The following is a 27,436-nucleotide window of genomic DNA, read 5'->3' as shown; positions in this document are numbered from 1 at the left end:
TCACGGCAGTAAATATTTTAGTGTTTATTCTTAAATTTAGAAAAAAGATTTCAAAACACAGTAATTGTTTAATTGATGAAGTTGTGTATTATGCAACACTACAGAGATAATTTATAAGGAAACGTAGTAATTAGTTTCACAGGGTGGTTTCTTATTATATTCTTCATGAATGAATGATGGTGTCACTGCCAAGACCAATTTGTGAAAAGCAATTCAAAGATACTTTAGCACACACACAAAAAAGGAGGTAGGAGAGTACATGGTGCTAAGCTGGATGGCTTATTTACAGAATAGAACTTAAAGAATTTGGAATGGGCAGGCCACATTCTTCAGTAAAGCCTTCCTAAACATCGGTTCTCTTAGCCACAGTTATGTCTAATTATGAATACTTACTTAGAGACAGTGAGTTGGAAATTATATTATCTGGCATGTCTGGAGGGCAGATACTTTCTGCTATCAGTTAAATGCAATCGACAGAATTTATGTAAAATTTACATTATCAGGTAAAAATTGTAAAACCTGATGTGATAGATGCTGACCCAACAGCCCTTGGCAAACTTTTTCTTCTGATCTTTAGAAGCATAAAGTCTGGAAAACTAAGTACTCACTTTCACAGTCTTCTTTACAGCTGCGTTTGCTTATGCAACACAGTTGTATACCATGAGATCTAAGTAGAAGTTTCTTGGGATTCTGGGAATTTCTGCTTCCTTGATAATAAGAGACAGATACACCCAGCACCGTCCCTTCCTACTTTCTTCTTGCCTTCAACACAGAGATGTTGCCTGGAGCTTTTCAAGCTGCCAGGAGGGAAGGGCCAAGGGGACTGCAGCTATTAAACAGAGATTTGCTCAAATAATTTGAAGTGTTATAGTTTAGACAACTGCCTCAAAGGAAAACTAGAGAGTCTCCAGCTGGTGCTAAAACATTTGATCTAATAAATAATAAACATAACGAAATATGTGAATGCATTTTCATGATAAACATCCAAATAATACTGAAAAGTACATTAAGTGAAAAACACATACCATACAACTTTCCTCAACCCCAGACGCAATTCCCTTATCAAGAGGAATCATTGAAAATAACTAGCTGTTCAAGATCTCTGTTTAAGAATTTATACCCCTATATATGTAGCATATATGCATATATGGTTTAGTTTTATATGATTTAGCCAGAAATGATAATGTGTGTACCATTTTGAAACATTTCTTCATCATTTATTAATGTGACATGAAAAGTCCAGATGTGTCCATATAGTGGTAATTTCATTCTTTTTATTTGCTGTATTGTAACTCATAAAGGCACCACTGTTTTATATTCCATATTGAATGAAACTTAGGTGATATTCAAGTATTTCATGCTACTCAAAATTCTGCTACATTAAACATTCAAGCACACATATTTTTTGTGCATATGTGTATCTAATTCTTTGGGCTATGTACCTAGCAATACAATAGTCAGTGGATGATTAGATAAGCAAATTCTAAATTTTGATAGTTACTGTAAATGCTGTATAAGTTTACACTTTTATTGATAAATGAGATATCGTGGTTTACCACAACCTTAATAAAAATTGATTTCAATAATTTTTTGTTATTCCTGTGAATGTAATAAGCAAATTAAACTTACTTTTGTTTTCATTATTTTGTCAGTTATTAAAATATATTATCTTTTGCACAGACTATTCATATATTTTGTCTTCTTTTATATAACTGTCAGTTTCTTATTAATCTTAGTAGCTTTCTCATATTATTGATATTAATGCTTATCTATTTTATAGAGGGGAAATAGAGATTTTACCTGAATCTGTCAGTTTAAATTTTATCTTTGTTGACATGTTTCATTTCTACAAAGTATTTCATTTTTATATAAATTTATCCATCTTTTTCTTTAGGATTTCAGGTGCATTCTTTTGCTTAGGCAGGCTTGCTCTTACCAGAAGGTCACAGGAGGTATTCAAAACTTCTTATTAATGCTTTCATATTTTGGCCTTAAATTAAACTTTTTAGCCCATTTGGAAAGTATTTTTATATATATTATAATTTAGAATTTTGACTTTGTTTTCTAAAGAAAAGTTCAATTGGTCCATTTTTTTAGTTATTATGTCATTATGAAATATTACAGACATCCAGAAATCACAATGAATATTATAGCAACCAATTAGGTAGCCACCATCCAGCTGCATTTTTAATCACAACATTTTTTCTTTGAGATTATAGGAGAAAAAATTCAGTATGCATACTAGTCCCTTCCATTCTTGATATTATTCCCATCTCTATTTAGAGATTATTACTCTCCTGAAGCAGCTGGTCATCATTCACATTCATGTGATTCTATTTTTTCTACATTTGTATGTAGCCACAAAGATTAAATAGGAGAATTCTCCATGATTTTCAGATTTACATTTAAGTTATTCAGACTTCTAATAAAATTCCAGGATTTCTCTCCCCACCATTTTAATTCCTTGAAATGTTTTCCAGATTATTATATTTTACTACTGAATGACTTTCATGTTTAATCATATCACTGGTTTCTCTGCTTTTTTATTTCTCTTATTCTACATCTGCCTTTTGAATGTTTAAATCTGTCTTGCTAACCTATATTTTCATAAAATGTTTTAGAATATGTCTGTGGGAGGTAAGGATTCTCAGTTCTTGTATCACTGAAACTATTCTTGCTTTTCATTCACTCTTGAATGTTGCTACAGCTCAGTACAGAATTCCATTGTTCTCTATCATTCAGTGGTTGTCATGATTCTGTTGGGACACTCTTATTCTTTGTAGTTCATTATTTTTTAAATTCTTTTTAGAAATCTTAAGATTTTCTCATCATTCTTGATTTAATGACATCTCTGCACAACATATGTGATGCAGTTTTTCATTTATTTTCCATGAGCATTTGCAGTCCCCTCCCATGAATAATTATGACTTCATTCGCTTGTAATGTGTTTTTCTATTACCTCTGATTATTTCTTTTTCCATATTTTTAATTTCTCTTCTTAGAAATCATGTTAGATCAATAATGATTTTTCTTTCCTTTATCTAGGCACTTTAAATTCCTGTATCATTAAACTTTGTTCTTCTTTATTTTTAGGAAGTTTCTTCTCATTTTCAGTTTGTAAAAAATGTGTCCATTCTATCCATGGGCCTAATTAAATGTTTTCCTCTTTGATAATCTTTTTATTTTTTCAAGATACTGATTTACAGGCTGGGTGCAGTGGCTCATGACTGTAATCCCAGTGCTTTGGGAGGCCTGGGTGGGAGGATCACTTGAATCCAGGCGTTTGACACCAGCCTGGTCAACACGGTGAGACCTCATCTCTTAAAAAGTAAATAATAAATAAAATTTTTAAAATATATGTATTAAAAATATATATTTGTATTGCCTTCCTTTTAAAATAGTCACTCCCATATCCCCAATGATATGATACCCACTCTGAATGTTTGAGAATATAAAATATATTTTTTAAAAAATTTGCATGGGCTCTGTTAACTTTGAGGCTTTGGACATTCTTCCATTTTTCACTTTGACTGTTTATCTTTTAATTCATCAGTTTCTTCAGATGCTCGTTAATTTTGGGTTATGTGTTAATATTCATATTTGGGATTCCATATACACCTGTTCTGGGGTGCTATTTCTAACTACCATATACTGCTTTTAGTGATTAAGAGTGAACCGCGATTGCTATTAAACAGCAATGTGCCAGTAGTTTCAATTCTGGCTGTGGAGATCCCTGAGTCCCTAACCACTAATAATGTCAGTTGGCTTGCTGAATGCAGAGAATCTTTAAAAATTATTTCAGTCCAAGGATAAACGTTATTCACAGCTTGGTATGGAGGAGGACCAAGGTTTCAAACCAGCCACATAGCTTCACTGGGATATTTTCCCCAAATATATTGACAGGTTCCCTAGGACTCTTATTGTGCGTCTTATAAACACTGCCCCTGAGTGAATGGTATAAGTCATATGTGGCATCAGAGTCATTTCTTTCAGGTTCAGGCTTTCAAGTGTCATGGAAAGAATACCCATTTAAAAAATTAAACACTGTATTATAAATCCTCTCATACTACTTGGGGTAGCCACATGGCCATGGGTAAGTAAGTTAACAGGAACAATTTTCTTATTTGTAAGAAGTATAATAGCTTTATCACAGATTTGTAGTGAGGATTAGAGATACTACATGTAAAATATCTTAAATAAGATTTGGTGCATAGCACCTGCTTAAGAAGTGATAGTTTACCCCATTATATTTAAATGCATTAAGTATGGTAACTGGTGAACAGTTGTCAAACAAGATGCTTTTTTTTTTTTTGCTTTTTTTTTTTTTTTTTTGAGATGGAGTCTCGCTCTGTCACCCAGGCAGGGGTACAGTGGTGCACGATCTACGATCTCCCTCACTGCAACCTCTGTCTCCTGGGTTCAAGGGATTCTCCTGCCTCAGCCTTCCCAGTCGCTGGGATTGATTACAGGCGCACGCCACCATGCCTGGCTAATTTTTGTATTTTCAGTAGAGACAGTGATTCACCATGTTGGCCAAGTTGGTCTCCAACTCCTGACCTCAGGTGATCCACCCGCCTTGGTCTCCGAAAGTGCTGGGATTACAGGCGTGAGCCACCGCACCCAGCCAAGATATTAACGAAGAGTTTACAGAAAATGTTTGCAAAACTGTGGGTACCATATAGGTAAATTTTACTGGGTTCAGAGACTAAGAAATATTCATTGTAGGGCGCTGTTATGGTGGGTGTGCTGAAGAAGACCATTGGCCTTGTGGGATTGGCTGTGTGCAATACTCCACACGAGAGGCTAAGAATATTGTACACAAAGATTCTTGATGTTCTTGAGGAAATCCCTAAAAATGCAGCATATAGAAAGTATACAGAACAGATTACAAATGAGAAACTGGCTATGGTTAAAGTGGAACCAGATGTTAAAAAATTAGAAGAGCAACTTCAAGGCGGTCAATTAGAAGAGGTGATTCTTCAGGCTGAACATGAACTAAATCCGGCAAGAAAAATGAAGGAATGGAAACTATGGGAGCCATTAGTGGAAGAGCCTCCTGCCGATCAGTGGAAATGGCCAATATAATTATTAAGTGACTTTGGTGTGTTGATGGGAAACTGATGTAATTAAACATTCTGTTATATTAAGAGCATGTTCATATTACTGACATTTTATAATCAAGAAAAGTGATATAGAAAATATGTAGGAGACTGTTAAAATTGGTGATTCTGGTAATATGGTCATGTGAATCCATTTTTGATTTATAAAGTATTCACACAAGTTATTTCAAAGATGATATTTCTATGAACAGAGAGGTCACGGGAAGATTTGAAAATTATTAAAGAAAAATTCCTACAGATCTTCAATGCAGAGACCATAATCAAAAAGTAAAGTTTCTTTAGTAGTATGTTCAAGTCATCATTTAATTTTTTAAGTTATCCTGAAGAAGAAAAGGTTCTTAATTATTATAGTCTGAACAAATTTATAGATCACTGTTTGAAGTAAATAATACGAGTGAATATTTTCAAATGTGACAAAATAGCACAAGTGGCTGGTGATAAACTTTGAAATTATGGTTAACCTCAGCTGTGATCTTATGTATGTAAAGTAAAATTTAAATATATACTTATAGGTTGATTACAAAATCCATAATGTCATTTTATTTTAGTCATTATTTGAATCATACCATTTACTCTGTTTTCTTATAGTCTTAATTTTATTATATTTTGTTTTTACTGTATTATATTTGAAAACCTTCAAATTAGAATACATTGTACAGTTGAAGAAATTGACTTGGTACTTAAAAGAAAGATTTCCCATTGCATAGAGGTTACTGGAGAAATTTTCCTTTTGTTGTATTTGTGGAAGTTAGTTTTCTGGCCCGTGGCCTTTAATTTTCTTAATCAACCTAATTACATAAGGATAGAGGTAGAGGTTCTGTAAAAGAAGAGACATTAAGAGTTCCTGAAGTTTATATCTGGCATACAGATAGGCTTATATTCAAAACGTCTTAGTCATACGACTATAAATTAAAAGTGGAATCACTAAATAGTTTGCAGTACGTTTCTAATATAAGTGTAGGTGGGTATCTAAACAAGACAAATGCTGTTCAGGGAAAGAAGTTGGCAAGCTTAAGGTTAAACAAAAATAAAATTACATGTGTTTTCACCTTTAAAAAAAAAAAAGAAATATTCATTGTATGAGATGCATTGAAAGCTCCAATGAGTAACAGTTTAAGACTTTGGAAGAGGCAAAAAACAAAAAAAGAAATCCTGCTTTTCAGCATTGACCTTGTATACTGTCTTATCTAAATGCATATATATGATTCACATTATTACTGCTTTCATTTCAGATTTCATGAAGATAAGCAAGTGTTTGTGATTAAACATTCTTACTGTGATTTAAAATAATTCATAGTTTATGCAACAACTTTGGATACCTAGTTGAAAGAGTAGGAGAGAAGTCGCTCAAGAAGCAGTGATTTATGCAGATACCTACAAAGACAGGTAGTTTATTTGGAATCCAAATATGTTTTTCCTTACTATCATTTCGAACTTTCTACAATTTATACACAAGGGTCAGTTTCTGAAGCTGCACGGCAGATTAGATGCCATGATAGAACTGATTCACTTCCTCCATGGTCAATGTGATTCACTATTCTAGAGCAAACAAAATAAATAGACCAATTGTGCAGATGGTTTGTGATCTAGATAATCTTACTATCTCAACCAGACCAATAGGTTAGTATCTAATCAATTTTATTAGTTTAATTTATAGAATAGTTTGAAAATACCAATTGGATTTCCAATTTGCTAAATTGTTTCATATGGATTCAGTTATTACACAATTTCTGATTCTACTAAGCTCTTAAAATACAAACAAGAGAAACTACAAACTTTAAAAAATGTTAATATGCATAAATTACATATTTTAAATAGCACATGAATCTTTTCCTTCAAAAATGAAGTGAAAAAAATAAACAATTTTTTTAAATTAAAGAAAATATGATGGTAGAATTATTGGCTGTTTATGTATACTAGCTTTGAAGTCAAATTACGCAAATAAGTTTTGATTTACCTATTTAAAAGCCACATGAGTTTAGGCAATTTCTCTAACCTCTCTAGGTTAATTTTTTATCCAGTCTGTAATATAGAGATAACAATAAAATACTGCATAGGGTTGGGGTGAGAGCTAAAGAAGACAAGGTACACAAAGCATGTTAATACAGTGAAAATAATAAGCACTGAGTAAATATTAGCTATGATTATTTTACTTGCATCTATTAAGCCCTTTTCATTCCACATTTTACAGTAAGAATAATAGACAAGTTTGACACGTTAAGCAGATTTTGTTTTCACAAATACTTAAACCTGGCAAAGAAATCTCACCCAAAGATGGACAGGTTTTCTGTATATTTTTGTTCATCCTTGAACCAATGTAACATAAGAATTGAAGAAAAAAACAAACCCTCTAAATTAGTTCTCCATGTAATCAAGACTGAAAATTAGATCAGCATTTTGGAAAAATAATGAATTTGTGAAACAAACAAACAATTGATTAGCAAGTAAATAGAGACATCAACTTCTTTATTTTGTGATCTTTTTAATTACAAGTTAAGTTACAGAGGATCAGAGAAGTTAGAATTTAGGATCAGGAAATCTTTATTATCCTTAATTATAATACAGAAACTTACATGCTAGCCGAACTCCTAGTATAAAAAGTCAAACTATGTTTTAAGTTAAATTTATGTTGACTGGGTCTTTTTACTGTAACTAAGTTCTTTTTACTGTTTTCGTTTCTTCTAAATAGCACTGAACACAAAATCACTAAATATAGCTAAATATTTTGAGTAGATTCAATGACTGTATAAAAAACCAGGCACATAAATAATTTCTTTTATATATTTTCATTTCTAAAACAATTGCCGGATGTGAGTTGTTGACACTTAGTGTAAAATTGTGATGGCTGTTTTTCATAGTATCTTAAAATTTTAAGCTCTTATTTAGTTCCCTTATTTTTGCTTTGTCAGGAAGATTTGTTATTTGTATATGATAATGAACTTAATCATTATTTTAACACTTGAGTATAAAGATAAGAGGACCTGAAGTCTCTCAGGATGATTTAGACAGATGTTTATACCATATCAGGAGTCAGAGCCATTTCCTTCTTCATTTAAGTGTTCACTCCATGAACTGTTCATGCCATGGAGACAGACCCTCAAAAGTTATTCAATCTGGTATTGGGGAGGAACAGAAAAGGGCTATTTGTAAAACAGAAAGTTACATTTCTCAATTTCCTGAAGCTTTACTTAATATTCATTTAGAAAATACCTAAATCAGCCATTATTGAGTCATTTTAAAAATACCTTTAGCTTTACTGTTAATTTTTTGATATTCATATTTTTAAAAAATTTTGGTCACTTCACCAGCCTCCAGCTTTAAGTATATTAATTAAAAAGTCCTGCATATGATAAAGCAGTTTGGAAGAGACCAAAACTCCACTGAGAACAACTAAAAAAGCTGAACATATTTTTAAAAGTATTTTTGGATGCTTAGGAGTACAGCTAAAGCAGGCAGAAATGGAGGGCTCAAGATAATAGAGAGAAGGTACAACAATGAACCAGGATTCTACACTCAAAACTGTTAAGCGTATTTATAGTGCTGAAAAAAATAAATAACATAGAACTCTATATCAATGAAAAGTGGCCTTAAAAAATAGAAGTGGCTCCACTTCTGAGAAAATAGCATGAGGAACTATGCAGACTTACTTCTCAGAGAAACAAGAAAGCTGATGAAAACTATTAAAAAACGCAAACAAAACCCCAAACCCAACAATTTAATATATCTGGCATTGTTCTAAGGGAATAGGGCGAATTGTAAAACATGTATCAATGAAAATGTACTAAAACATGGTTTAAAAAAAATCAAGAACCTGTGGTATTTTAGCCACCGCATGATCTCTACCGTCCCACTCCCAACTCAGTTTGATACAACGTCCATTATGGGAAGATGTGGCCCACAAAACAGAGCACTCTTCCCCATCAGTTCCCAGTCAGGCTTAACTATATCTCACTTGGAGCAGTAAGCCCCCAGCATTTCTTATCTCTTCTAACTCCAAGTTGAAGAGGCTAAATTCCTCATGAATATGGCTAAACGTTTGGGGTTTATGTCATCCACCCAGCTTCCACCCATAGGACAGAGATTTTGTCTCCAAAAATAATTTTAAAAAGACATATAGAAAACAAAAACTAAAATGGAAAATATCAATCCAGTGATATCAATAATACCATTAAACATACATTCAATAAATAATCTAATTAAGTCAAAGATTGTCAAAATAAACTAAGGACAAGATACAACCATATTCTGCCTACAGGAGACCCAGTTTAAATTCAAATATACACAGAGGTTGACTTTGCCACTCCAGTAAATTCACTGAACCCAAAGTCATGGGAAATCCAGCTTGAAACCAGTTAATCAGAAATTTCGGAGGTCCAGATTTGTGACTGTTGCTTGGGGTTGTGAAGGACAATATTGGGGATTGAGCTCCTAGCCTGTGGGATCTGACACTCTCTCCAGGTAGATGATGTCAGAATTGAGTTAGAGGACACTCAGCTGGTGTCCACTGCTCAGAGTGTGGGGAAAAGCCCCCAGACATTTAGTCATGGAAGTCTTCTGTGTTGATGCTTGTGGTGTGAGAGTAGAGAAAAACATGGTTAGAGAGAGCTTTCTCTACACAATAGTAAAAGGAAAAAACGAAAGCTGAACCTAGAAATACCCAATGGCTCATCAATTTCAGTCTAGGAGAATACTAAATAGAAATATGTAAATATGTGCTTAAAAGGCATATACAAGAATATTCAGGGCTGTGCTGTTTCCAGTAGTAAAACCTCAAAAATATCTGAATCTATCAGCAGTAGAATGGGGAGAGAAATTGCTATATGTTCACACAAAGTATTCTATAGTATGAGAATGAAAAAACTATTTTCTTTATGCAATATAGACGACACTCTCAAACATAATATTGAGTGAAGAAAGTCAACATAGCAAAGTTTATAAATAGAAGGAACTAATCTATGGAAAGCAATATCAGAAGTCAACATAGTCGTTTCCTTTTACGTCAATAGGATAGAGACTGAGACAATGTTTAAGTGTGGCCTCTGACATTTTGGTCATGCTCTAGTTCTCAATCTGTTTGGCTGTTGCATGGTGTGTTCACACCGCAACAATTAGTTGAATTTATGAGGAGCAAACTCTTCTGTATATATGTCAATAAAATTCAAAGATAAAAATAAATTGAACTGGCTGGGCTCAGTGGCTCACACCTGTAAATCCCAGCACTTTGGGAGGCCGAGGCAGGCAAATCAGCAAGGCCAGGAGTTGGAGGCCAGCCTGGGCAACATAGCAAAACCCCATCTCTACTACAAATACAAAAATTAGGTGGGCGTGGTGGCATGTGTCTGTAATCCCAGCTACTTAGGAGGCACAGACACGAGAATCTCTTGAACCTGGGAGGCGGAGATTGCAGTGAGCGGAGATCATGCCACTGCACTCCAGCCTGGGTGACAGAGTGAGACTCTGTCTCAAATAAATAAATAAATAAAATAAACTGAACTTATTAAATATATCTACTGATATATTTACACTAAAGTTTAAAAATATATATATTTTTTGCTTTTAAGATAAAGCTCACCAATGATTTAATAGAGTTCTGGTGTTTGTGAAATGGTTCCTAACAACAAGTAATGAACTCGACTTTCATGGTTTCATTACCATTAATGTATCTACATTGAGCTATGTTTAAATGATGTGGGCTTTTGTAAAAATATATCTATACATATGCCTCATCAGATATTTTAAACATTATAGTGTACTTAATTACAAAATAAACTTTCTAAAAATTGACATATTTAGTAAATGTATTTTAAACAGTATTTTAATCACATTTCTTCATAATCAGATCCCTAAATAAAAGTGATAGTTAAAAAAATTAATGTCATACACATACACTAAAAAATAGCTTTAAAGTTGCAGAAATACACATTCTAACTCCAGTATATACTCAGGGGCATAATCCCAGGTCTTTCATTCTAATTTCTATTCTAATAGATCTTGTGAACAAAAGAAATGTGTGTGTGTGTGTGTGTGTGTGTATACTTTTCTATCACCACCCTTAACTAATTCTTTTGAATATGTTAATAGTCAGAAGTGTAGTTCATTTATTTATCTAATTTTATTTTTTCATTTTTTTGTTTTCTCTCCCTTCCTCCCTCCGCCCTCCCTCCCTTCTTTCCCTCCCTTCCTTTCTTTGTTCCTCTTTCCCTCCCTCCAAGCCTCTCTTCTTTCCTCTCCTCCTTCCCTTCCCACTTCCTTCCTTTCTTCCTTTCATCTTTCCTTCCTTTCTTTCATTAACCTTTAATATTTTGGTTAAAGAATACTGTCTCCAGATGAGGAGGGCAAGATGACATTCAGCATATAGAATGACTTTCTGTAAGTTATCAAAAAGCATCCTTTTCTCTAGGGCACATGGTCCAGGTCATCTTTGCAGAAAGAAAACAGACTGAAAATTCAGCTACATTGCCCCCTCATCTTGGTAGCCAAGTGAAGGACATGACTAACTGCTGTCACTGACCCTGATGAAAAGAATGGAGACAAAGCATTGAGAAAGAACCCTTTTCCCCCAACATGTGACTAGTAAGTAATTAAGTCACTGGTGATTCTGGGAATGTAAGCATGAAATATAGACTATGACTAGCAAAAACATTAATTAGCAGAAGAATAGAATTTTTGAAATGTCAAAAGCAGAGAAAAACAGAAAACCTACAGAATACTTGAAAACCCCTTTTTAAAACCCTGGGCAGGAGGACCATAGGATACTGGTCAGGAAGGACTTGAAAAGATGCAAAAAGCTTCCACATGTGTATGGGAAGTAAAAATACACCACCTTAAAGGAAAGAGCAGTCAAAGTGAGGTGAATATAGAAATACATATGCAATTAGACATGAAAATACACCACCTTAAAGGGAAGAGCAGTCAAAGTGAGGTGAATATAGAAACATATATTGTGTGAATGCAATCAGATGTGAAAAATGGCCAATAAAGTAAATCAAGTGGTAATTTTACAAAGACTTCAAAGTCAGCAACCCAATAATCTTTATATACGATGTAGCGAAACAATGGGGCCATTTGATGATCCTGAAATGAAACGTGCAGTAAGGGATAAAAACAGTATAGCAAAAAAAAAAATAATTTGCTTCAGTGTACATTGAAAGATTGAGTATAAGCCAAAAAGAAAAAAAAAAGGCTTTTGAACCATGCACCTTAGAGATACTAGATCAAATTTTGCTAAATGCGCAGAAGATGAAGTAGATACACCTGATATAGACAAATCACAGCACGTGGATGGCACACACTGAACCATTTTGGGAAAACTGAAGGGTAAAATTTTAACTGTTACATAAAATGTATGGCTTGTCCTTACAACCAGGCTAACAAGCTGGAGACGTGTGCATTGCCAATATAACACTAATCCATAAAAAATGGTTCTGGAAAGGCTCTTGAGTGCCAGAGCCATTCTTTCTTTCTTTAATTGCAGATTCCTCTGCACAAGGCAAGCTGGTGGGATCTGCAATTAAAGAAAATGTGGGAGAAAGTGACATACATTTATAAAGAAAAATTATGTTATGCCTATTATTCATAATTTTATTATGTTAATCCATTTATATAATCATAATTTTATTCTCTATAGTGTTATAGTCTATAAGAGAGGGATTTGTAACATAGTTTGGAGATTTCCAGAAGGGGGATGTGGTATAATAAGAAACATATTTAGTCTTCGTTCCTGGCACAAGGCTTCTAAAAGCCTTGGAATTTTCTGAGTGATAGGAGTGTCCTTTATTATTTATAAAGACTCCTTTTGATCACACCTGAGTTTATGCTAATATGGTGAATCAGGGTGGGATCTCTAGATAGCTTCAGGATGAGGATGGTCCCCAGAAAGACCAATTGATTAAAGGGTTGGAAATTTCAGCTTCACCCACCAACCTCTGGAAAAGAGTAGGGGGTGGCTGGAGATGAAGCTCTGTAAAAAATCTTGAACAATGAGATTCGATGAACTTCCCAGTTGGTGTACATGTCGTGATGCTAGGAGGGAAGCACACCTGAGAGGACATGGGAGCCCTCTACTTCCCACCCAGACACTTTTCCTACCCATCTCTTATTTGGGTGTTTGTGAGCTGTATTCTTTATAATAAACTGGAAATGGTAAGTAAGGTGTTTCCCTGAGTTTTGAGAGCCATTATAGCAAATTTTTGAACCTGAAGAGGAGGTCCTGGGAATATTTGATGTATACCCAAGTTGGACAGAAGTGTGTGTAATCTGGGGATCCACTACTTGCGAATGGCATCGGAAGTAGGAGGCAGTCTTGCAGGACTGAGTCCTCAACCTGTGGGTCTGCACTAACTTGGGGTGGTTGGTATCAGAACTGAATGGAATCATCAGATACCCAGTTGGTGTTCACACAGTTGGACAACTGGTTGTTGATGTGAAATAAAACCCACACATTTGGTGTCAGAAGTGTTGTGAGTAGAGAAGCAATGATTCCATTAAAAGACATTACAGCTTGTCAAGGTAAGTAAAGTATTTATTCTAAAGCAAGTATTTGACCTGAGTCTTAATGCATAGGACATATTCACACTGGGACAGTCTGGAGGGCATTTTGGCAAAAGATAATGGTTGAAAGAATGAGAAATGTAAATACTAAGAAAAAAAGACTCAAATTTATCACTGTCTTCTGTTTTATTTTCATCTTTCCACATATGATACAGTTGTTCACCTAAACAAAAAATAAATTCACATATTTTATAATTAATAACTTGATAGAAGGCTAAAAGATACCCATATCAATAGCTGTCTTAGAAACCATCAACAACGAATTAGAGAAGATATTGAGTAAAGTAGAGATCTAACTCAGAACAGCAACAGAATTTAAAAAGTCATAGAAACAAACTGAGTAAGTGATGTGCAAAATAGAAAACTATAAAACTGGAAAAATGAACATAGATGCAATAGAATTAATGGAGAGTCTTGTCAAAGTAAACAGTAGTAATAATTAAGACAGGGATATTTCAATTCTCCCCTAATTATTTTAATAGAAATCAAAGTGAGCCAACATCTCATTTTTTGGTGGAATGTGGGAGTATGCAGTATATGAAATGTATTCTAAATTTCATTTAGAATAATATGTGAATAAGGAATGTCAGAAACATTTTCAAAAGCAATAATAATGAGAAATTGTCTCCACTACTATGATTGTACCAGAAACACAAGTACTGATAGAAGAAAAGTTTCCCAAAGGAGTGGAGGCATGGAAGAGCGGCTCTTAAAAGAAGTGAAAATGGGATGCTGGTTCTGTAGAAACATTAATATTCAGAACAGAGTTGTTCACTGTTTCTAGGCATCTAGAACAAAATATTCTTTCAATAAGCGTGTTTAGCAATGATAAAAAAGATATGACCTTAAACAAAAGTCGAAATAAATTACTTTTAAAATGGTTGTGCATGGTGGCTCATGCCTGTAATCCCACTAATTTGGGAGGCTGAGGTGGGGAAATGGCTTGAGTCCAGGAGTTTTAGGCCAGCTTCAGAAAGATGGCTACAAAAAAAAAAAAATAATGTGGCATAGTGGTGTGTACATGTCATCCCAGCTATTTGGGAGGCTGAGGTAGGAGAATCCCTTCAGCCCGGGAGGTTGAGGCTGCCATGAGCAGTGATTGCTCTACTGCCCTCCAGTCCGGGCAATAGAGGAGGACCCTGTCTCAAAGAAAAATAAAATAAAAATTACTCTTAAAATGGACAGAGCATAAACCAAAAAGGGAGATTAAGCTTATCAATGAGAAAACATATTGCATCATTAAGATAAACCAGAATGTTTGGGATGCCTTCCTAAAATATGGATATTAATGGAAAGGAGATTAAAATGACCTCATGTCTCCTGATGTGTCATCAGGAATGGTTAGATACATTAGGTATTTCTTCTTTTAGGATCACATTGCAGTGAAGGTGTCTTATAGTACTCGCAGATGAAGCTCAAAGGTGAGAAATCATCCTGATGTGTCCCCTGTACTTGGCAAGAAAGAGATGTGGCATTATAACGTACTTAAATCATGAAACCCATTTTGGCTGAAAAAGCCGGGTCTTGAAATGTGCTTGCCAACAGAGTAAAATGATACAAATATGCATGTTGAATTATACATAAATATGAATATATACATAGCCACCCCCACATAGCATGTTTGGGTAATAAACAGATGAAAGACTAGTATGGAGCTCCTCAGTCAAAGGGTAGTCTAGGAGGGCTCAGAGTGCATTGTTCTTCAGGAAAACGGTAAGTCCCTACACACAGTAGCATGTTTTCCACAACCCATTTAATCTGGGTTCAAAGGGATTTGAGGCTCTTGAACTGTTAGGACTTGAAAGATGAGAATGGGCTGCCTATGACACAAGCCACAAATCTTGAGCATATGGAAGGGGCTGACCTGCTGTGCTCCACAAATGAGAAATTTGTCTCTCTTGGCTTTTTAGGAGGTGCTATGTGCTGAGACACTGGGAAAGAACAGCTCTACCAGCAAAGCCTGAAGTGACATGCTTGTTATTCATAACACTTTGAAATTTAAGTTTGAGGCTGAATCTAATGTGGTAGGAAAGAGGTCAATTGTAACAAACAGAGGGGAAAAGAGCCCCACAGCTGTAACTTTCACCAACAAAGTTTCTCAACTTGATTTATATTTCAAATGGGAGGCAGAAAAAGGTTTGAGGAAACAGTCTAGTTTCCCTCTAAAGAAGATAAAATGAAAATATTATGGTGTATTCTACCGTGGGAAACTGACAACCCACACTGAGAATAGTTACCTTTGAAAACTTCGGGAGTGGGGTGAAGGTGGGATCTGGTTCATATAAAAAGGATTTAATTTTACTTTATTAAAAAATGAAGTTAAATAACTAAAGATCAAATGACAAACGATGCTTAACCATTTTCATTTTCTCCTTTACTTGTGATGGTTTACATTCTTTGCCTCTCCTGAGTCTGTAAAATATACAAAATGTTAGTGAGCTGGAGAAGCTGAGCTATGTTTGCATTAATAGCGCCTGGAATCAACTTTGACAGGTGACACTTGTTGCCTTATTAGGTAACAGTGGAAATCATTTGGCTCTCTAATTGCTCTCAGGAACAAAAGGAAACACCTGCACCCTCAGTCCTTCCTTCTCTCTAAGGCAGGCTTGTGGTATTCTTAGCAAACTCACCAGTCTTGTGCCTTCTCAGATCAATAATGGCAGTCCTTAAATTCTACTCCCTATGGTGAGTATTTTCCCCCGCCTCATAAAGTCATCCTTCACATGTCCCTCTGAAATATATATCTTAATGAAATAATCGGTCCAAACAAATGAGTTTCTCTTTGGATGACACACTGGTCTGCCTTGCCGAAAAGAAGATGAGGTAAAACATGAAGGCGGTGTTGATGATAGTGATTAAAACACCAGCTTGACAGGGCAATAACTATAAAATCTTGCTGCTAGTAATAATCTCTACAATACAACTGCAATACCAGTGCACCACATGTCACAGCGTCGCAATCCATCTCTCCATGTGTCACTTACTTAAGCAGGTTCCAGAAGAACCTATCATTATTTTTAAGTAGGGGGAAAGGACACAATTCCATCGCTGTACTACATCAGTCACTCTGATTCTAGCCTTCAGCTGACTTATTTATTTTCATGAGAGGGGATCTATAGACTTCAAGCTATTCGATCAGATATTATGAGATGTGTATTCTTCAGATCATTTATTTCTTATTCTGCAGTCTTCTAGAAAGTGTGAGCTTGCTTTTTAATAATGTTGAAATGGAACAACAAAAAAGTTTCTGAAATTTGTTAGTAATTATTCAATCAACTGTATATACATAGTCGGATGTAAGAGGTACTCACTCCCTACAGCTGGACTAACAGTTGGGCTTTAAGACCAGAACAGAAACCAACAGCACCAGAAGGACAAAACCACAAATTGGCAAGAGAGAATCTTCTTTAGAACTTAATGATGATAATGATAACTTGTCTTTAAATTATGTTGGACCTTGACAAGGGCAGTCCCTTGACTAAAGTAACTACCTCTAGGCTCCATATTTGCAAAGCAAGAAACGTTGATAATGAATAAGTTAATTGTGTAACTGGAGTGAAAGAGGAAAAAATCATTTTCTCTGGCCACTGTTTGTTAGAAATACCATCCACAAGCTTTTATGCAGTCTGTAAATTTAATATTTTTCTTTTCAGAAAGACCACTTTTACTTTGTGTATTACATATCATGTTAATAAATTATTGGAGGTAATAGGGCCAGTTGCTTAGTGTTTTGTGACTCAGTTTCTTCCTCTGTAAAATAAGGATAATAATAATAAAACCCACCTCAGAGGGTTGCTGTGATGATTAAATAGTTAATATATAGTGCAGTGCTTAGAAGGGTTCCTGGATCATAGTGAATGTAATGCAACGGTTGCTACTATTTTGTTGTTCTTGTCATTATTTAAGAGTTAACTATGGAGTCGGAGGAGACTGAATTCAAGTCCTGGGCCACCAGTTAGCTGGGTGATAGTAAGCCATTTTAAGCATCTGTAAAATGGGCATAATAACAGTATCTTCCTTAGGCGGGGAAAAAGTAGATGAGATCACGTGGGATAAGCCACTCCTGTGTCTGGCACAGAGTAAGTTTAGCTGTTTACAATGATGACAACGAAAACATTTTTCAATTATACTTTTTGTCACATTAAAATAAGAAAATCTATCTAAGCAAATAAAATTTCCTTGTGTTTTCCAACCTTTTAAATTCACAAATTCTACCAAAATCAGTTATCTTTTCGCTGAGTACATCCAGATAATCCCCCATTGCTCAAATCATATATGGGGCTTTCTCAGGATTTGATGCAATGATCTGAAACAACTGTATCATGTTATAGGAACTGGTGCAAATATTTCCAGTCAAATGTAAGGTACAATGTAGCTGGCTTCTAAGGAGGAGACAAGTGGCAACACATTCTTTATGCACTTCTCCAGCAAGGTGGTATTTCAAACTCCCCAGCAGATGGGCAAAAAACATGCAGACAGCTTGTTAGAGAAAGACCCAGACGGTTAAGTCCATCGCAGCTCGCAGCTCTCTTTTTCTTTCCTCATTAATTCTCTGATCCTTATTCCATTGTGTAACTTAACAACTATCTCTATAGGCAAAAAAAAAAAAAAAAAGTATCTAGTTTCCACTACCACTCTTTAGACGCTTGTACAGTTTTTGAGGAGTAAACCAAGAGGTTCTCCCTAAATGAGAAGCTGGCAGGAAACTTTCACCTACTCTGCAGGCAAGCAACACTTTTCAGTGAATCTCAATGAACTCACTACAACTGCTCTTTTGTTTCAATGTTTGATGTCACAGGTAGAGAAGATATTTCACTCCTGAGTACCACAGGTGGACTTACGCATTCAAACAGAAACATATCACCAAAGATTTAAAAGGAAAAGATGAAAGAGGAAATGTGAGTATACACAGAAAATAATGTGTTTTAGTTGATTTTTACACAGATACATTAGTTGCGTAAATCAGACTTGCACAGTTGTGTACTAAATCTGTGCTTATACCCCCATGTCACTCACTCTGGTTGAGATTGAGCCAGTGGTGTTCCCATGGAGATACCTCACACTGCTCACCTAGGGTTTGTTTTCTAATTAATGATTAATGCCATCTCCTAATTACAGAGAGTAGCAGATTCAATAACTTAAAGGACAGCCAGAATCTTTGAATTCCTGTAGCTTTCTTTTCAGTCTATTACTAATTTGTGAGGCTAATAAGCAACTTCCTTTTACATTTTCCTCATCTATAACGGGGAAGAAAATTCTAAAACAAAAAAGGAGATTTTGGGAAAGGAAAACCTGAGGTTGTATTAGGGTGCCCTGCACCCTAATTTGCCCTGCACATGTAGTTAGGGTGCACCCTAAATACCAGCCCACAGAGATATTTTGCTGGCAAATGTTTTAAACCAGGGATCTCCAAACCCCGAGCAATGTAACCAGGCTGCAGAGCAGGAGGTGAGCAGTAGGTGAGCGTATTCATCTGTATTTACAGCTGCTCCCCATCACTCACATTACCACCTGAGCTCTACCTCCTGTCAGATCAGCAGCATTAGATTTTCAAAGGAGCGCGAACCCTATTGTGAACTGCACATGTGAAGGATCTGGGTTGCATTCTCCTTATGATAATCTAATGCCTGATGATCTGTCCCTGTCTCCTGTCACCCCCAGATGGGACTGTCTTGTTGCAGGAAAAGAAGATCAGGGCCCCCACTGATTCTACATTTTGCTAAGTTATATAGTTATTTCATTATATATTACAATGTCATAATAATAGAAATACACTATACAATAAATGTAATGTGCTTGAATCATCCCCAAACCATCACCCCTCACTTGGTCCTTGGAAAAATTTCTTCCACAAAACTGGTCCCTGGTGCCAAAAAGGTTGGGGACCACTGTTTTAAACGGTTTTAAAAGGCTTGGGCTGGGCACAGTGGCTCACGCTTGTAATCCCAGCACTTTGGGAGGGCTTAGGTGGGTGGATCACTTGAGACCCAGAGTTTGAGACAGCCTGGCCAACATGGTGAAACCCCATGTCTATTAAAAAAAAAATACAAAAATAAGCTGGGTGGTGGCACACGCCTGTAATCCCAGCTACTCAGGAGGCTGAAGCAGGAGAATCGCTTGAACACAGGAGGCGAAGGTTGCAGCGAGCTGAGATTGCACCTCTGTGAGATTGCACCTCTGCACTTCAGCCTGCGCAACAGAAACTGTTTCAAAAAAAAAAAGAAAGAAAAGATAAAAATAAAAGGCTTGGCATATTATGCTAATATTTAAGAAATCTTGAGAAGTAGTGATTTAGATTTTGAATCTCTCTTGAAAAACTGGAAAATCTCACAGCATTAGACCAGAACATCTACATGGCAAATTTATCTAAGTAGCTATCGCTTCCTCGAGGTGGAGCTTTTGCTCGCCAGTTTACCAGAGACTCTCTTGTCTTATCCATCCCACCTCACTCATTAACTGTACTTAAATGGCCTTGTAGAGTCCAGTTTTAGCAAGCATCCTAAGTCAGAATCCCCACCCCGCAAACCCCGGGTGTCTGATCATTCTTGATATTTGACCAAATCTCTCATCCCTCACTATCCCCTAGTTAATATCTTACCACCCTGGCCGTCTATGAGCGAGAATGCTGTTAGGTGGTTTAGCAGAGAATTACCCTGTGCTCACAGTAATTTTCCGTCCACCAGCCCCCACTTCCCCTGACTCTACTCCTTGGCTATGAATCCCCACTATTTTTCTTTGTATTCAGAGTTGCGCCCAATCTCTCCTTCCCTACTGCAAAACCTCACTGCAGTAGTCTTCCTTACCTACGCTGATAGTCCTGAATGCGTCATGGAAAATTTTTATTCTTTAACTTTATGCGAATACCAGTAGACAAATTCTTCAAAAAAGGTAAACTTAAAAATCCACAATATAATTGGTTGAAAAGTGGAAAAAACTCAATCAATAGGTTGCTGATTCTAACACCGAACAATTTGTCCTAATGTTTGGACTGTTAGTTAAGATATTTCATGTCTTAGTAACACAGCTATTATGATCACATCATATAAATCTCTATTGTGCTATTTCTAGGTGATTCCTATTTGCCTTTTAAATGTTTTCACTAACTTTATCCTTGAGTGTTTCATTTTAATTTTGACTCAGTATATTTCCTATGATTAAATGAAATGTACATAACATCAGGTATAGGTATTCTGGGTGATATCCACAAATAGATCTTAAAAATTTATGTTCATCCTGCTGGTAGGTTCATACCTACTTCTTGATAATTTCTTTTCAATCAGTTCTCAGGTTTTCACTTGCTTTTATAGTTATCTTATTTTTAGAGAGTTTATTCTATTTGATAATATCCTGCTATTTAGTCATAACACTGATATATTTAGCTTCAAGTATTCAAACACTTTAAAGTGTTTGATTTATTATAAGTATTGTATTATAAGCTTAAAGTGTTTGATTTATTATAAGTATTTGTGGAAAAAACATTTCCAATTTACAGATCTTGTACTTGGTTATCTCTAAACAGCATTTGTAGTAAGTATCAAAATGGTTTCATTTATTGTATGATAATATATAATTAATTTAATTGTAATAATTAAAAAGTGGATCTCTACATATGCTATTAAATTAGACTTTTTAAAAGAAAAATAACATGATCATAAATATTGTATTTCAAGAGATAATTTTCATAGATAATTCTCATGCAATCATCTATGTCTTTAGATATTTTGCAAATATCAACTGTTATTTATAATTATTAAAAACATGAAGTTGTACATCAAGAGACTAGGTCTATGAAGTTACAATTACTTAGGAAATTCAGAGTTAACAGCTTCTGCTAAGTCTTGATTTAATTCTTATTTAATAGAAAGTGAAATAACCAACAAATGGCTTTACATATTTTATAGGTAAATAAGATTTAAATTACTAAGTAATTTTTAAATTATATTTTCATTCCATTATCCCAATTCATCCAAAATAGTCTCTTGAGTCCCTTACTTCAGAGAAGGAGATTACTGAAGTGATTTTCCAGAAGAATCTATGAAAACAGTATTTTAGCCCAAACTATCAAGAAAATTAAGGACTTTGCCTATGTTTATTGAATGAATTGCTGTCAAACTTTATTCTTAACAAAATACTGTAAAATACTAGTCATTCCACCTCCAATAATGCAACTGTAATGTTAAGAAGTCATTATGTGCAGTTGAGTCACTCAATAGATAAATGTAGAATAAATGCATGTGTATATAATAGCAATGGTTAAGTTTTTGTTTTACTTTCTTTCTTATTGTTGCTGCTGTTGTTCTTATTTTAGTGGAGGGTACTGTGCCAAGTAGAATAGTTCCACATGAGGGCAAATCAAAGTAAGAAGTTTACTTTCCTTCAGTCAGCATTATTGAATGCCAACATTTCCTGCTTGTAGCAAAGGGTAGTATCTTGAATTATCTACTTCGGAGTGCCTATCTAAAGCTTTCTAGAAGTTTTAAAGGTACAGGTTAGCTATCAAATTTTATTATGCATAATTTGAACTTAGATCTTGTAAAAATTTGAATTCCACACTGGATAGTCTAATTCCATAGGATGAAGTCTATAAGTACTTAGAATTTGCATTTTAAACAAGTAACCCACATAATATTTTAGCTAGCCATTCTTAGGTCATATAATAAACATTGCATGTTTATTATATAAAAGTTTTTTAGGCAATACTTGTTTTTCACTCTAAATATATAACAAACTTTAGGCAATAGCTGTTCTGCTTTCTACCTCCATAACCTGCTCTTAAACATTTTTATTGAATTACATTTAATGTTATGCACCTAGCTTTAATTAGTGATATAAGAATTGGCTACAGCAGTTTCTCTTTATTTGCAGGAGATACATTTCAAGACCTACAGTGGATGGGCCGGGCACACGGCTCACACCTGTAATCCCAGCACTTTGGGAGGCTGAGGTGGGCGGATCACGAGGTCAGGAGATGGAGACCATCCTAGCTAACATGGTGAAATCCCATCTTTACTAAAAATACAAAAAAAAAAAAAAATTTAGCCAGGTGTGGTGGTGGGTGCCTGTAGTCCCAGCTACTCGGGAGGCTGAGGCAGGAGAATGGCGTGGACCCGGGAGGCAGAGCTTGCAGTGAGCCGAGATGGCACCACTGCACTCCAGCCTGGGCCACAGAGAGAGACTCCATCACAAAAAACAAACAAAACAAAAAGACGTACAGTGGATGTCTGAAACTGCAGATAATAGCAAACCCTATATATACTGTGTTTTATCCTACACATAAATACCTGTGATAAAGTTTAATTTATAATTTAGGCACAGTAAGAGATTATCAACATTAACTTATAATGAGGTAGAACAATTATAACAATATACTGTAATAAAAGTTATGTGAATGTGGTCTTTCTTTTTCTCAAAATAATCTTATTTTGTGTAATATTTTTGGACTGCAGTTGACTGCAGGTAACTGAAACTATGGAAGGCAAAATCATGGATAAGGGGGGGTACTACTTCATAAAATATTATAATATTCTTTAAATCAAATATTGATATAAAATATCATGTTTTATTGAAAATATACAAATATATTTTAAAATACTGCTTAAAGTCCAAAAGAAAATTGAATGTTCAGGTATAATAAATATAATAGTTTTCATTAGTGTATTTCTTCTTTCTGCTTATCATGTTAATTAGTTTTCTTTCTCTTGCCATAACAGATGCATATCAAAATCACTAGCAAAGTATTTTCAAAATCCACAGGCCTATCTACTTTTGTAGATTGAAATCTTATTGGAAGTATCATGTGGCATTAGTTTTGGAAGTATTTTTCAGATTTATACCTCTTGTCCCCTCAGCTAAATTGAAAACCACAGCTATAGACAGTGAGAAGAGGTCATCTCCAGGATGCAAATTAATATAATAAAATTATCACCCTGCTCTCAACCAGCTCCTACAACCAGATCTGCATGCATTTTTTAATCAAGCTAATACTAGAAATGCAAATTCTCCAACAGTACTATTGAGTAATGTTTCTAACTGAGGATTTCATGAAGTCATGAGTGAATTATACCTAACAGAGCAAAATTTCTTCATTTTAATTGTTTTTTTCTTTCTTAAAATGTCTCTATCTCTCTCACAATCATGTTCTCTCTTTCGTTCTCTCTTTCCTTTCTCTTATTGAAATCCCCTCTTTATTCTAAGGCACACAATCCCTCACCTCACATTTTGACATACCCTTCTGATGTGCAGTAAATGAATTCTCAGACTGACATCCCATCCACTCCCACTTCACAAGAACAAGAACAAAAGCTGCTCTTCTTCAGATCTACCCCCATCTTTACAAGTAAAGAACAAATTCATTTTTCTTTCCTGTCAGTAAAATGGAGTCAACTAAAACATATGCCTGACTTGAATATAGTGTATAGTCTATTATGTTAGTATATTTAAAGTTACATGGTATCAAAAGAAGAAAGTTGTTAAAAGAAGATCAGAAAATTGGGGCATCAGAAAGAACAAATTTCCCATAGATTACCTAGAACACTTGAATCTGTAGGGGGTGAAAATAATAAGTATGGTATTGTCTTACCTTTGCTAGGTGGGGAGGGGAAGAGAAAGGGGAACTTGCTGTTTTGGTCTGGCCTCAATCTTAAACGTCACTATCAAGTTGACTGACACACTAAAATGGATCTGTACTTGCTGAACTGATAAATATTCATGATAAGATTTAAACATGTTTTAGAAAAAAGCAAATATTATGATCACTTTGGAATTTTCACCAAAAACAAACAGTCCTCCAAAAAACAAAACTGACTTTGCTTAATCCTGAGTAGAGTATTTGCTGGAAACCTCCATATCTGAACTGCCATGTTTTTGTGTAGACAGTCATGTCACACTGAAACGACTTGCGTTTTTCAGCCTTCCTTTCTTTGAACTTTGGTCAGCACAAGTACTTTAAAATGCTAAATATTTTCTAAATACCTAAATTCTTAGGATGATGGGAATGCCTTAGTCCAATACCTCTTTTTTTCTCTAAATAAATAAAGTATGATGACACGTAAGGAAAACAAATCTATAAAATGTAAATTATATATTATTTCAAAAAAAGATTTTTCATAAATATATGTAGCTGAAGTAACCAAGCACTAGGCATATGCTTCCCATGTTTAGGCATAAGCACTGATTTTTCTACGAGAGGTCATGTTTTTTGAAGTGACAATTCAAATGGCAGTATTTTGTCCCCAAAGTCTTCATTCAAACTATTTTCCAGTGGTGTCACAAACAGATAAATGCACCTAATTACTAGATTGCACATCCTGATGTATGTTTATTTGACTATGCAAACAACCCACCAAATGTACAATTTTCTCTTCTTAAAAAACGTAGTAATTTAAATGCAAAAGATATGTTAATCAGTATTATCATTAAGATTTTTCATATGTCAAGTTAGGATGCTTGGAATTATCATTTTGCTGTCAGCAATAAAGCAGCTTACACTGGAAATCTACTATGGAAATACTTCAACAAACTCAATAAAATGGAACTCAGAGTTCTCCTGACAGAATAAAGCAAGTGTGGTGGCAAAAGACAAAATTATAACAAATTTACTTTAAAGATCTTAATTGGCTTTAATTTGCCATTCTAGAATCAGGCAACACCTCATCCAACAGAACAGAAAGAGTGTTCCAACGAGCTGAAAAGAAGAGGTTGGCTTTAGAGAGAGAAAAGGGCTGAGAAAAGCAGAAACGGAGGAAAAAAAAGCTTTTTGGGTTTTCAAAGTTATTTCCCTTGTAAAGGTTAAAGCACAGGGGACTTAACATGCCAGCTAAAACTGGCCTGCTGGGGAATTTGGCTATTATCTCTCTTCTGATTTCTGGGAAGGTTAGATAAGCCATTTAGTTTTGGCTTGGTTACATGGAAGTTTAGTCTGAGTGACTCCGTTTTGGTTTGGTCTGTTGGACCTAGTGCAGGAGTTCAGGCCAAAACGGTGGTTTCTTATACATTTTATTTTATTTTACTTTTTCAGTTACTGACTTTAGCTCATTATAAATTATATTTAACAATGGTGCTGGCTTTTACATAATAATTTAGTAGGTACAAACTGTTTCTGAGAAGAGTAAGAAGAGGTGAAGCCCAGACTATAATACTGTAGAAAGGAGTCTGTAAAACATTAAGAAAAGAATTTGAAAATGAAGGGAATAAACAGAATGTGCTCTTCCAAATTACTGTACAAGTTTTTTTTTTTTTTTTTTTTTGAAGTAGAAGTAGTCATTGCAATATGAAAACTTGAAGTTGAGGAGTTTTAATCATACCAGGAGTGGTGGGGACTCAACCAGCAGAAGGTACTCCCATAAGCACCTCCTGCAGTAATTGTTATTTTAATTGGCTGAAATAAACTAAAATGCCCTCGGGCCAGTGATGAAGCTGTGTACGTAGGCAGCTTTATTCCCTTTAGGAAAGAGACCCACTGTGAACGTTTATACTTTGAATTAAAAAGAGAAAAAGAGTATTGTTACTCATTTGATCTACGTTAAATTACCTGAAATCTGTTCTCCCATGTCCCCTCCATCACACTTTCACTTGTCACAGAAAAGTTGTATTTTGTGTGGGAAGGGGCTGCTTTTTAACTAGTAATTTACCCTATATTGCTTCCAAACTTCCACCTGTTTTCCCACGTCCAAAGCCTTAAAACTGAAAGGTCTTGTTACTAGGTTACAAATTCTAATTCATAAATGGAACGGGCAGTCACAAATTTGTGGGAACACAGATCCTTTAAAAACTGCAATCATGGCCAGGCATGGTGGCTCACGCCTGTAATCCCAGCACTTTGGGAGGCCGAGGCGAGAGGATCACTTGAGGCCAGGAGTTCGAGACCAGCTTGGCCAACATGGTGAAACCCAGTCCCTACTAATAACAAAAAATTAGCCCTGGGTGGTGGTGTGCGCCTGTAATCCCAGCTACTTGGGAGGCTGAGGCAGGAGAATCGCTAGAACCTGGAGGGTGGAGATTGCAGTGAGCTGAGATTGTGCCACTGCACTCCAGCCTGGGCGACACAGCAAGACTCCATCTAAAACAAACAAACAAACAAACAAACAAAAAAACCAAAAAAACAAGAAACTGAAATTATTTCATTCCTGATACATTCAACTGCATGCTTTCAAAGTATAAAGCCATGCACTGACTGATGGTATGGGATTTCAGAGATGAAAATGCCATTCAGTTCAAGATTAAAAATAAGGCAATGAGATGCATGTAAAATTTTATGAACTGGTAGAAACAATAGAAGTACTATTTAAGAAATCCAATTATTTTACTTGAGTACAGGCTGAGTTTCAGTTTGGGGGTGTAGAGAAAGAGACCTATTAGGAATAAAATGTTTAGATCAGAAAAGAGAGCATGAAAGCTTGAAGAAGGTTAAGTTGCATTGGGACTCTGCAAAGAGTGAGTAAAAGATTTATCTGAAAGTAAAAACATTTAGGATAAATGACTAATTCTATAATCAGGATTTTTAAAAAGATGAAAGATCAAAAACATGATAGTGGCATAAATCCTGGAAAACTGAGAGAACAGCAAAATTGGAAAATAAATGAAGTGAAAGATAATTAGCTTACATTGAGGTAAGTTGAATCAATGACACATCTATATTTGTTCAATATTTAGAAATCTACATTTTAGACATTTATGTGTGAGTATGAGTAAAAGTGGTGGGAGTGAAATACAGTTATAGTTTATTTCTCAGTATTCCAGGAGCTAAACACAGCGCTGTTCTGCCCTCT

The 27,436-nt window shown here is 35.2% G+C and overlaps 1 protein-coding gene and 1 long non-coding RNA gene across 2 annotated transcripts in view; one reads left to right on the top strand and one right to left on the bottom strand.

Annotated features, from left to right (window-relative positions):
- LOC129059610 (uncharacterized) overlaps window positions 1-27,436 on the bottom strand; it is a 1,962,070-nt gene that overhangs the window by 854,959 nt on the left and 1,079,675 nt on the right. The gene's annotated exons all lie outside the window — the stretch shown is intronic.
- LOC100448660 (NADH dehydrogenase [ubiquinone] 1 alpha subcomplex subunit 5-like) lies at window positions 1,713-5,434 on the top strand. Its single transcript, XM_054556186.2, has one exon. The coding sequence runs from the start codon at window positions 4,735-4,737 to the stop codon at window positions 5,083-5,085; it is 351 nt and encodes a 116-aa protein (XP_054412161.1). The 5' UTR covers window positions 1,713-4,734; the 3' UTR covers window positions 5,086-5,434.

The sequence above is a fragment of the Pongo abelii genome, chromosome 4 (assembly GCF_028885655.2).
Source record: "Pongo abelii isolate AG06213 chromosome 4, NHGRI_mPonAbe1-v2.0_pri, whole genome shotgun sequence".
NCBI lineage: Eukaryota > Metazoa > Chordata > Mammalia > Primates > Hominidae > Pongo > Pongo abelii.
This window is presented reverse-complemented; position numbering and strand designations above follow the sequence as displayed.